The following is a 12,982-nucleotide window of genomic DNA, read 5'->3' on the forward strand; positions in this document are numbered from 1 at the left end:
CTAGAGTTCAAACTCAAGTAGTTGATCATCGATCATGTCGGAATGTTGAGCTCTCAACTGAAAAGAGTATGAAACATTTTAGCCAGGTCCTACCCAAATAAAGCTCCCACTGTTTCAAGCCAATCCAGTCACCGAGGTGTCAGATCCTACTTCGTGGCCAAAATATCCAATCCCATGTTTTACTGGATAGAACTTGGAAGCCCGCTGCCGGTCTCCTCTACTGCTTCTAGAAATACTTGCACAATATTTGCCAAAGAAGCTGGCTTATACATCCACCTTACTCCATTCAAGTGCTTCTTCCTCAAAAAGGGCAAGAAAAGTCTCCTTCTTTCACTCAAAAAGAAATGCTACCACCAGCACGTAATCATCTTAATAGTTTTTGGATTGGGGCTGTATCAACTATTAGCTCACCCTTGTGCAGGTCTCAAAGCATTCTGAACCTTCCTATTCATCCATCCATGTAGCTCTCGAAGTAGCTATTGCATGATCGAATAATTGATTCATGCAAATAAAGACGAGTTAGGAAGGATTAATCTTCCTTCGCACGAATCTATTATTGGATCGCACAATAGTTTTTCAAAATCTGTGCAGATAGCCGGATAAAGGAGTTTGGACTGCTTTGAGAGCTATGTATGTCGCGAAAGGAGATCAATATTTTTCTTTTTTTTGAGGGGGGAGGGTCAAAAAAAGGAGGGAGGAATTAACACCACCTGCGTAGCAGCCCCTACTGGGCCCCTCTTTTACCAGAAAATGTTCGATGCCGGTAGAAAATTTTTCATGCCCTTCTTACCAGCATGTGTGAATCCGCATGTGAAGTACGTCGTCCTAGCACCACCTCAGTACGAGAGGACTAATAGCGCTTCCAACGGGTAAATCAGGCGGGAGGCATCCGATCTTTACATTTAATCGACGTCCGCATATTTCAAACCTAGATTATTTTGTTGGAAACAAAGCCTTATTTTAACTGTGCTACCATCTTGGTGGTACCACAGCCCATAGTTTTCATGGTGCATGCATCCATTTTCTCTACTTCAGCGGCACTCATTGCAGCATTCGCGATTCTTCCATACTATATACACCTACGGAAGAATTAACTACACCCCAACTACTCGAAACAGTATTTCGTCCCATCCCAGTTGTCATCGGTCTATACCGGCAGCGAGGCCCACGACAGCCGTTTGGTAGTGCAAGCATTAAGTAGCACGGGCAGGGCTCCATATCCAGCCTGGGTTCTTTCTTATAAAGGCCAGCCATGGGGTAGCTTTTTCTTTTTTGGTCGAAGACGGAGTAAGAGATGATGACGAGGTCGGGAGCCATCGTGGCTGTGCTGCTGCTGGTGGCATTGCAGATGAGTGCAATGGCAGCGGGGCCGCAACCACCGAGGAGGCGGTGGAACACGACGTGCATTCTGGTGTTCGGAGACTCAACTGTGGATCCTGGAAACAACAACAGGCTGCCGACGGACTCCAAGGCCAACTTTCCGCCGTATGGCAAGGACTTCTTCCATGGCCAACCCACAGGGCGGTTCTGCGACGGCAGGCTCGCCACTGACTTCATTGGTAATTAACTTCTAGTTATATATATATATATATTTATAAGCTTCCAGCCCTCCCCCTCTCCTCATGCACCATTACCATTTTGTTTACAATATTTACGAATATCAATAATTAACATCAAGAAATTCTTATATTTGTAGAAATATCTTCTAACAAGTTTGTTAATATATATATATATATATATATATATATATATATATATATATATATATATATATATATATATTTATGCTACAATTTGAAAGTAATGTTAATATATAAATTTTTAATATATACTTTATAATTTTTGACATATCTTCAATATAAAATGTTGTTGGATTAATGATTGAGATCCATAGCCATAGTTGAGATCCCATAGCCATAATTAATCGATCCCGCACATCCTTATTTGGGATTAGAATTGAACACACAATTAATTAATGTATACTTTAAACCAGTATTTTTATTTTATTTTATAATATTTCTAACTTATTAGTGAGAAAAATAAATATAGGCTTCAGTATTAGTACTTGATTATTTATGATAAGTATTTAGTGAAGTGTTATTTCTCTCTATTTAAAAATATTAAAATAATATTGCATATTCTATGACAACGATGAGCTACAAAAACTAATACAAGCAATTTATTATGAATGCAACATAAATTTTTATTTCCCAAAAAATACTACTAAAAAAAATATTGTGCTGCAATAAAGACGGGCTATATATAGACTAATATTCAGAAATTTATTATAAATGCTGGACAAAATGTTATTTCCTGCTATTTTTTAAAAATATAATTAAAATAATATTGTGGATTCTATGATTTTTTGTAATGACCTCTTATATTAAAATGAAAAATCCAACTGAACAATAGGAAAAAAAAAAAAAGCAAAGAAAAGACCAAGACCTTTATATGCTTGGGTTTGGATTCAACGTCAATGTTTTGCTTCATGGTGGAAACTTGCTGTTTAAAAACCTTAAAGAAGAAGGGGGGGGGGGGGGGGGGGGACTACTCATGCATGAGATGTAACCGATGCATGGGACGCAATCACGACGGTCCTCGTAATGCATCATGACAGCATTTATTCTGGAAGTTAGAGTGTGGGACATGGCAATGCTAATTTTGTGCACAAATTAATGTGCTAACTAACTATGTGCAAGACGGATAGAGCGAAACATGTAGCAATTAATAAACCAATCTAACTCTTAGGACCACCTCACAATAGCTGTCACAACTCACAAGGCCCCTCATTGATGTTGATCTACTTCCCACCATCCTATCACCGGATCGCTGATAGTTAGGTGTGGCTTAACCATGTAGGACAAAAAGTCCACAAATAACAGTTCCTTAATTTCACGGCCTACATCAAGTATTAGTTAGCAGGAACTCAACATGTACTCTAACAAAAACATGAGTTTGGATCCTCTACGATGCATGATTTGTCCTGTGGAGAGCGATACAGCTCTGGATGACCGCCGCACTATTCAATCACACAAACAAATGCCTTATATGCCATACACCGTGCTCTATCTGATAGCCATCCATCTCTATGATTGGATGATGTGGTGGCCCTTCAGAGCTATAGCGCTCGCTATGATACAAAATATGGATCCAAGATCAAAATGTGGGGTGCCAAATTTTGTGGGCGTAAGGAAAACTCTTTGACATCTGGTGGTGGAGGCCGCCATGCCTTCTCAATTGTGGACATTACGGTGTAGCCGACAATTCACCAGTTGGTCAAATTTTTCTTAAGCCACAATGGCTCCTCATGGCAACCCGGAAAGAACATCATGGAAGGAAGGGAACGAAACATTGGGCACAGCATGAAAGCAGCCAGAAGAACGTAAATGAAAACCAGCCTCTACATTCCCATCAGCTCCTTCCGGGAGCTTCATTTTACTCTGTGAACAAGCAGGCAAACTCCCTTCCTCTCCAGCCAATCAAGAAAAACATATATAAGTGTAATTGCTTGATGTTCTTCCATTATAGGATTTAAGCTCACTCTGTACTTGTTCTCTGCAATGACAACTAGTGGATTTGCAATGTTGCAGCTGAGGCATTCGGCATTTCAAAGAGCGTTCCAGCTTTTTTGGACCCAAATCTCAGTCTAGAACAGCTCCAATATGGAGTTAGTTTTGCATCAGCTTCTTCCGGATATGATGAGTTTACCGCTACAACTGCAGTACGGTGCCCCACAAAAACTCTTTCCTTCTACATTTTATATGATAATATATATTACTTTTCCTTTTTTTTTGATAGAGAGATTGAGAGAGAGAGAGAGAGAGAGAGAGTCACCCTGTTCCCATTCACCGAAAATGAAGGAAACATGAGAACCCAGCTGAAGCTGAGGAACGTGAAAGTAATTATAGCTTGGGAAAATGTTTGATCAATCTTACCACAACTAGATATGAGATTGAATCCTTGACTAGCGAAATCGGTCGGATATGACATGGATATACTAAACCAAGTCATGAAAACACAAGAGCTAGGTAGTAAATTAGTAATGAGATTTTTTTTTGAGAAAAGCCAGCAATGAGAAACTCGAGATGATTTTATTACTTGTATATATTTTTAAACACATAGGTTCAATGCCAGGATCTACTTTTTGCAATAAAGATCTTTATGGTGAAATGTCCTATAAAATATTTTGAAGCTATTTCTCTAATCCATTTTCTGGATTGTAGTACCTTCAATAGTTTGAAGCTATTTCTCTAAATATTTTATCTTCTTAAAAGAAATATTTAAAGGTTTTCAAAATGATATAACAACCCGAAAATTTCACTCAAAATTTATCGCTCTTTTTGAATTGATCTCATGAAGTGCGCCACGTAACAAAGTTGAGTGAATGTTGAAAGCCACTTCAAGCGATTTTTACAAAGAGGATGGGAGTAGCTCTTCTGCATGGAAGACCATCAAGGTCTTTCTTGTACGTTGCCCGATTATATTTTGTTACACAAGATTTTGCATGATCATACAAGCTCACACTCAATCATACATCTCAAATTTTCTTCCAAGTATGATTGGATGGTCGTGCAAGCAAAAGACATTAATCGTCTTTCATACAAAAGATGGGCTAATCCCACTCCTCCATTGAGAGTCGCTCCATCTACACTAATACATAAATCTCATCCAAAATTATTTAGTTGGCTTGAACATGCACCTTTTACTTTGTCATTCAAATTTTGTTTAGATAGTTAGTATCTCTAAGCAGAGATCATAAATGGTGGCATCTCCACCATATTTCCAAAATAAAAGAGAGTAAAATAATCTTAGCTTAAAGTCGTAACTTGATTTGATAGAGATAATTTAAAAGCTTCTCTAGTGTTAACTTCTCCATTTACGTATTTATTTTCAAAAAAAGTATCATATTTATTCAATTATTCCTAATATAACCATCCAATGGTACTAACCTGCGAAACTCTTTCCTTACTACATATATGCACTTATCCTTAAACTATATAAAAGTGCCTTAATTTCTTAGTTTTTAAATTTCAAGAATAACCCTACAAAATTACTATTAAAATTTAAAATATTTCTATAACAACTCTAATGGATTTCTTTTAAAAGATTTGAAACATACTAGACTTCTCTCTCGGAAAAAAAAGGGTTTTCTAACATTAATGGACTTTGAGGAAAAATCCAATCCAATTTAATAAAAGTTTTAAGAAATATAAACTAATTAACTTCATGCCTTTTAGAATTATAAGATTTTAATTAAATTATTTAGCATTCATGCACATATAACTAAAATCAGGTTGCAGTGCGATATATCCAGAACCAAAGGGCTTAGGCTCCAATAAATTATTGCTCCTGCATAAGATGAAAAGAACAAGAAATTAGCCTTTTGTGTGGTCTAAAGAATTGCTGCACCAACTGACTATAACCATTTGAGCTTTTATTCTACAGCTAAGCATAGCGTCCTAAGGTTAATTTCTCTTGCAATTTTTCTCGCTTGGGTTGCAGAATGTGCTTCCATTTTCCAAGCAGTTGGAATATCTAATGCATTATAAGATCCATCTCAGAAGGAAGGTTGGACCTGCGAAAGCCGAGCAGACTGTCAAGAATGCCCTCTTCGTAGTGAGTGCCGGCGGCAACGATTTCATCCAAAATTACTTTTTGCTATCCAATCGGTCAGGGCAATTCACGGTGCCACAGTATGAGGACTTCTTAATCACACTCATGTCAAAGTATATCAAGGTATTCATCCCAACTATATATTTTAATCACATACTTTATTTCTTGCTCTCCATATCCTTTACTAACTTTCTCTGAAAATTCAGGAAATGCATAGACTTGGTGGAACAAAGTTTTTGGTGGTCGGTCTTCCTCCAATGGGTTGTCTCCCACTTGTCAAAACACTTATGAACACTAAAAATTGTGTTAGTAGCTACAATGATGCGGCCATATCATTCAACTCAAAGGTAGTAGCACAAGTGCATGCTCTAGAGGAGATATTAGGAGTGAAAGCTACTTATCTCGATATTTATGGAATTTTAAGTGAGGCCACAGAGAACCCCACGAAGTATGGTAAGTAATGGCTGCATATCTAAATTCTTATGCTGGTCTGGAGACTCTCATAAGTGCTTCATTTCCTTGAGATTGTAGGATTGGTAGAGACATCGAAGGGGTGCTGCGGTTCAGGAGTGGTAGAGGTGGGGGAGGCATGCCAAGGTCTAAGCACGTGTAGTAATCCGAGCAGGTACTTGTATTGGGATGCTGTTCATCTCACTGAAAGAGCGTATCAGGTTATTGCAGATGCAGCACTAGGTATTCTTGCCAAGGAGGGTTGGAGCTGAAGACATCCTATAGTTGTGTTGTAGTGGTGTAGAATATTGTACTGCTGATGCTATTGCTGCTGCTGCTGCTTTTCTCGTTCTCCTGCTTGCTTTTGCTGCCACTTAGATTACAAGCAGCATATCTATGTATGTGGATCAGATAATACTGTGTTTTCTAGGCTCTGAAATGAGCATCAAGCGCGTATCATCAAATTAAGTTGCACTGGCAGCAGCAACAAGCTGTGCATGCTTAAGTTTGCAAATAATCTTATATCATGAATCATTAGTTGAAGATGGCATGCGACATTCCATGGTAAGCACTCTTTTTCATCCTCACCTCTCACACTCTCTCACACAGCTCAAACTTTAAATTTCTTGGATAACGGTGCTGGTGCATCCAAATAGAAAACCGCAGTTATTATCCTACAGATGTAGAGAACGAAATATGTTGAAATATGTGCAGCGGCATCATTATCCATACATGGTTAAAAATTTGCACCTCGGAACAAATCAACTATGAATGGTATAACGTATTGTTTACTCACCCATATAGAGAGCATTCAGATGGGTTTTGCATGTTCCCGTAGTTACACTCAAAAGGTCCTGCTTATTACTCCCAGCTCGGGGCCCCACCAAGCCATCCATTCATTGAAGTTGTCAATAACTGTGTAACGGGAATTTTAAGTATCTAATTTCACGCCCGCAATGCGGTTCTCTTCTATGAAGTGAGGGTACGTAGTTCTCTTCTTCCTCTTCCCAAAAAAGAGGAATTCTCTTTTGGATGAACATGTCATATAGGGATTTTATAGATTCATAAAATTATCATGTTTGCTTGTGTCGCTTCTGATCTTATAGCAAAAAGGTTTTTACGGCTTGCAGCGCAACAAATATCTCCCAAGTTTGAGGTAATATTCCTAATTAAAATGGATATTATAGTTTACGGCAAACAAATTCTGAAAGCTCTTACAGTTTGCTGAAGTCTGCACTTATGAGATTTAAGAAGTTGACGAAGATGAGTAAAAAACATAAATATATAGGATTAAGATCAACAGGTGACATATTTGCTTGTGCATGTATGGTTGCATGTAAGTGTGGATTTCTTGCGAGTCCAGTTACTGCAACTAGAACATTTTTAATATTAATTTACCGTAAGTGCATGCTCCCACGAGCCAATAAACTATTATCAAGAATGTTTTCAGTGAGAAAGAAGCACAATTATTTCAAAAATATTCAGGGTATGCAATCAGAATCCTCACATTATATAGCACATTACATGGTATATAAACTAATGCGATGAAGTCCTTTGAGTAGGTAAATTGTTCCAAGATTCACAAGGAAAAGAAAATAACTCGAACATAACTTTGGAACACCTCAGCATATTGTATTAGAAACAATTTATACCTCTTTAAGCTTCTTAGCTTTGATTTCCATCTGTGCTAATAACGTAGTCTTCCAACTTTGACCATAGATAACATGGCAAAACAAAATTCTGTCTCAAATTAATGCTCACTAATAAGATGAGTTTAATTATAACACTATGTCAATGTCCAATATGACATCAAACTAATGCTCATAATTACAGTAAAGGAGCAATGAACCTAAAGTAAATAATAATAATTATTAGTACGAAGAAAACTAATACATATGCTGCAACTCCTGAATGTGCTGGAACTCCTCTCCTAGCAAGAGACCTCTCTGCTAACCCCTCCTAGTTATTCCATCTCCTTTACCATCTACGGTTGAGTATGAAAAAAAAAAAAAACGAAAAACAGAAATTAAAAGAAGAAGCCAATTAATGAGACGAACAACAATTCAATCTTTAGAAAAAAATTTACCAAGTTAAATAGGCAGCGAATTACCTCTTACATATCCTATCTTCCTGCGTTCATCTAATGATATAATGCACCGTGACCATTGTTTCCCTGTCCTCCGGGCTGGTGCATATAGATAGGAGGATGGGGATTATGGTATCCGTTGATCAAATTCCCATTGTTAATAAGAGGGTAGTTGACCATATGCTGAGGTACCACTTCAGCGAGGTGCATGGCTCCGCCGACGTCGCCGCCGTTGTTATTGATGCCTCGACGGATTAAGTTAGCACCACCGTTGTTGTTGTGATTATTGCCGTTCGCCCAAAACCGACCCGGCTGCGGAACAGGCGAACGGTAAGGCTGCGGCAGGGGCTGACGACTGCAGTGGCCGCACTCTCGGATGACGCGGCGGAGCATGGCGTTCTCCTCCTTGAGTCTTATGACCTCGTTGTAGCAGCCATTAGCAGGGTCGATACTTCTCCAGTCAGCCTCCCACATCAAGGTATCGGCGCAGCGCTCCCGTTCGGGGATGCTGTCATTGGCCTTCAACATCTTGGTGAGGTTGCTGACGCCGTAAACCTTATGCACCTGGCCGAACTCCCTCGTCCTATCGGCCGGGAAGTAGGGGGCCAGCTCGCAGCTCTCGGAACACTTCTTCCTCTGGTGCTTGCACGACGCGCATGCCTGGTGGCCGCCCTGCCCTGCGCCGGCACCAGCGACAGGGGCCGGTGCCGGGGCCGGCGCTGGCCCCACAGGAGGAGGCAGGGGTTGGAGAGGATGGGGGACGTTTCTCTGCATCCTGGAAGACTAAATCCAGGGGAATTATTCTGCTGCTCTATGCTCTATTCCAGGGCTTGGTTGCACGCAAAGGTGGTCTTCGGTAAGAGAAAAAGAGTGGGGAGTTCGTGTGAGGTTAGGACTGGGGGAAGGGCAAGGGGAAGAAAAATATGACGGTTTTTATTTGTTTAGAGGGGAGGCACGGAAAGAAGGCAAGGTGGGGGATAGAAGCGAAGCAAAGAGGATTTGGTTTTAGGGTTTTGTAGGTAGCTCACAGGAAGATTTCACAAGACGGGGATCTAGAAGCAGATTCTGAGATGGATTGCGCCTCCTCCTACCATGCAGAATTATGGTACAATTACTATAATGGAGTTTTTGGACGGTCGACATTAGTTCCTGCAGGCGGCAGGACTGCTCGATTTGGTACGACGCTACAAGAATCCTAGATTTCTAACGGTTGTGTTTACTTTATCTTTTTAATCTGGAGAACTTGATTGGGTCGATAGAGACAAGATCTAGTTCTTGCAATCTGGCTTCGTGTGGAAGGCGATTGTTGGAGTAATTCCTAACGTTTATTAATTACTAACGAAGCGATTGGTTGCGTGGTCCCGCCTGAAGTGATTTCGGCACTGCATTTAAGATATTTTCTACCAAAAAATAGAAAATATTACAGGCATTACTGACTCCAGTTCCTCTACGAAGAACTAGATGGGATGGATCGCGTGTCAAGATTCCATTAAATTACGCTTGCTTTCTTCAAAGTAATTAAATAGCCAAATCTTTAAAAAAAATAAGAGGAAAACAAGCTCACCATCTCTAGATGCTCCAACGATGAAAGTCTAGTGCATTGAACTATCTTCTTTTTTCTGTTTATTTGTTTGTTTGGATTATATATCTTTTCTATTTTTCAACGGTCCTATTTGCCAAGTTGACCAAAAAAAACATTAATAGAAGGAAAAAAAAAATCATGGTTTATGGGTGCAACATGATGCTTCTCTTATTGCCTTTGATATCGAATAAAACTTTTATCAATAAATTATGTTAAGTTTGAAGAATAATTCTGAAAATTTTCTGTTGAAATGTTAAAAAGATTCCTAATGTATATATGTGGATGCCTAAGCATAGGCCTCTCCAAAAAGGAGTCCTACAAGTATATAGGGTAATCGTATAATTTTTTTAACCAATGAATCATACCGGTATACTTGTTGGACTCTAATTGCGAGGTTGAAACACCGCACTTCTTCCAGAGTCCAAATGATATTGAACTCCGGACGCTTCGAATATAAATAAAACAAATTGGATTCAGCGGCAGAGCTTGAGATGGTGTCCAAATAAGCTTAGACTGGTCCATGCAATAAGCGGGCCATATTTCTTTTCGATCCGAGCCCGTGACCTACTATTTTTAGACCAAGCCCAACAAAGATTGAGCCCGTGACCTACTATTTCTTGACCAAGCCCAACAAAGATCTAGACCCAGCCAGGCTGGCCAACTAGCCCAACCCATCGACAGCAACGCCCTAATGACCGAAACTATCCCACTTTACCTTCATATACATATAAGCAAGTGCTGGTCGGACAAAGAAACAAGATTGAGCACACGAGCAAGGCAAATTATTAGGTGGAACAGGGTGAAATCATCCTAAATGGATTCATTTCACCTTAGGGTGAAATTATTAGGTGGATTCATTTCGCTCTAGATCAACAGTGGACCTGATCCACCTAATAATTTCTTCACGAGCAACGGCAGCCTACAACCGAGAACGACACCACCTTAATTGTATCATTCGTGATAAGTTGTAAAATAATGTGATACAGTTCATGAAGAAAAGGAGTAATTTAATCTTTCTGTGGTGTGCTAATATGTTTTGTTTTTGTAGTCCTATGATCATTTATTCTAGATGCATATAAAATGGTCTCAAAAGAAAGCATGTCTCGCAAATATACAAGCATCAACTTTTTGTTTTTCTCCTAATTATCACTTAGATGCCCATATAGATTCTAAATTTTTTGACCTGCGACAAAGATGGCTGGGAGCCTAAATGGGACCTGTTTAATTTCATGTCACCGAACAGGGAAAATGAGAGCTACTTTGATCATGTTGTTTTCTTTCTTCTTCTTAGGAACAGGGAGGTCTTTCTTCTTATGATGGGACAAGATAGGATATAAAGTTAAGAAGAAATCTTGCACAAACAAATGACTACCATCCTTGCAATCAACTGGTTCTTAAGAGTATTGAATCATATAACCCCATGCATGACTTAGCCACTGTGATGCTGTTGTACTTGTCCAATTGTGATTCATTTGTGCTACTCGGTATGGTGATGTTCCGTTCGTTATAGAGCCAAGTGTAACTCATTGATTTGAATCATGCAACATCATCGTGCCGCCTAAATGCAATCTAGCTAATTTATATGGTGCTTGCTGACCAAGTTAGGTAGGACCACATTGTGCAAGGAGATTGCTAAAGTAGGATAAAATGCATAAAAAAATTAAGAAAAAAAAACATGCTTAGCATCCAAAAGCTTTTACTTACAAGAGGGGACTTGTCACCTAATGCACATAGATCTCCCTTAAAGTAGGTGCTAAGCCGGACACTTAAAGATTATTCTTTTGCTTTCATGTTCGGTTAGGAGGTCTAACTAGCACTAATTGTTACATGTGTGGCACCATCAAAAAGGCTTAACATACTTCTGCACCTGCACCCTTTCTTTGTATAGAGTTTTAAGCTGGATGTCCTCTTATGTATTGACTTTAAATAATCTGTCCAAATTTTCTGGCGAGCCATATATTTTGCCATCCTCTTTTTTCAATCATATCAACCATGTTCACCATCTATCACACCTTCTATCGTCCTAAATAATGCGGAGAGCAACATCGGAATACCAAACAAGCAAAATATATATATTTTGAACACTTGAAATTGAACATTGCATGGAAACTTCTGCGATAGCAAACCTAATTCTCTTTCGTTTGTGGCATTCTACCTAGCATTGCACTTGTGTCTAACCATGCTATAATTCTTCTTTGTAGCCACATAGTAATTGCTTTTACTATCACCTTGCTGCATTGACATGTTGTTGTTCACAATATCATGGATATGAACGTTCTCTCTCTCACTCTCTCATGTGCGCAATACATCTGTATCGACCTATTGGATGGGTATGTGAAAACTATACTAAAACATGCCAAAATCCTCATATCCAATCAATAGATAATTATGTGCTATAATTACCTAATCCTGAGATTATGAGCAAATTGCAAATTAGTATGAAATAGAATTCATTTCAACAAAATTTATCAAATATGAAAAGAGTAACACATTAGTATCTATGCAAGGGTCTTGCCTGAAATATTGTACGAGTACAGAAAGTGTCTTGGTGGCTGGGAGTAGGTTTTTGTGTAAAGTGACATAGGTTTCGCTTACAAGTTTTATACAAAGATATATATTCATTTAGTACTAATTATACTACTCTTCTCCTTCTTCTTTTGAGAAAAGCAAAAGTTGAAATCAAATTTTAGGTTTTTGTGTAAATTGACATAGGTTTCACTTACAAGTTTTATACAAAGATATATATTCATTTAGTACTAATTATATTATTCTTCTCCTTCTTCTTTTGAGAAAAGCAAAAGTTAAAATCAAACTTTAGGTTTTTGTGTAAAGTGACATAGGTTTCGCTTACAAGTTTTATACAAAGGTATATATTCATTTAGTACTAATTATACGCTTCCTCTTCTTCTTCTTTTGAGAAAAGTAAAAGTTGAAATCAAACTTTTCCAGGCTATCAGCTAACCATGTATGAGCATGCCTTCCTCTTACTTGGACACTCATCAAATGAAGCCACCTACCTAGTCCACCAAGGAAACATTCCGATCCTACTGTTAACATTAGATAGCCAGTTTCGACAATTTAGGCCGTGCCAAGTTTGAACATCAGCCATCAAAGGGCTCTCACAGCAGCATATCTACCATAGAATACGCGATTTAGTTACTCAAATAAAATCTAGTTAAAGTTTCTTCTATCCCATTGTTCTCTCCCTTTCCCACGTTTCTATGAAATTAGCTAGAGGATGGTGGCACAAT

At 38.7% G+C, this 12,982-nt stretch overlaps 1 protein-coding gene across 1 annotated transcript; it reads left to right on the forward strand.

The window, feature by feature from the left end:
- The first annotated feature begins 1,250 nt into the window (after positions 1 to 1,250).
- Positions 1,251 to 6,531, forward strand: LOC103703381 (GDSL-like Lipase/Acylhydrolase superfamily protein). The gene is made up of 5 exons (XM_008786223.5): positions 1,251 to 1,559; positions 3,591 to 3,721; positions 5,503 to 5,736; positions 5,820 to 6,066; positions 6,145 to 6,531. The coding sequence occupies exons 1-5, from the start codon at positions 1,295 to 1,297 to the stop codon at positions 6,333 to 6,335; spliced, it is 1,068 nt and encodes a 355-aa protein (XP_008784445.4). The 5' UTR covers positions 1,251 to 1,294; the 3' UTR covers positions 6,336 to 6,531.
- The last annotated feature ends 6,451 nt before the right edge of the window (positions 6,532 to 12,982 follow it).

Source organism: Phoenix dactylifera, chromosome 5 (genome assembly GCF_051530095.1).
Source record: "Phoenix dactylifera cultivar Ajwa chromosome 5, Ajwa_hap1_PhDact_Kaust_v1.1, whole genome shotgun sequence".
In the NCBI taxonomy this organism is placed as follows: Eukaryota; Viridiplantae; Streptophyta; class Magnoliopsida; order Arecales; family Arecaceae; genus Phoenix; species Phoenix dactylifera.

What these genes read in the sequence shown, in the direction of transcription:
- LOC103703381 (XM_008786223.5), top strand. Translation starts at nt 1,295, where the DNA reads ATGATGACGAGGTCGGGAGCCATCGTGGCTGTGCTGCTGCTGGTGGCA. An exon ending in GCTCGCCACTGACTTCATTG is followed by an intron (nt 1,560 to 3,590) that starts GTAATTAACTTC and finishes GCAATGTTGCAG; the next exon opens with CTGAGGCATTCGGCATTTCA. An exon ending in AGAGAACCCCACGAAGTATG is followed by an intron (nt 6,067 to 6,144) that starts GTAAGTAATGGC and finishes TTGAGATTGTAG; the next exon opens with GATTGGTAGAGACATCGAAG.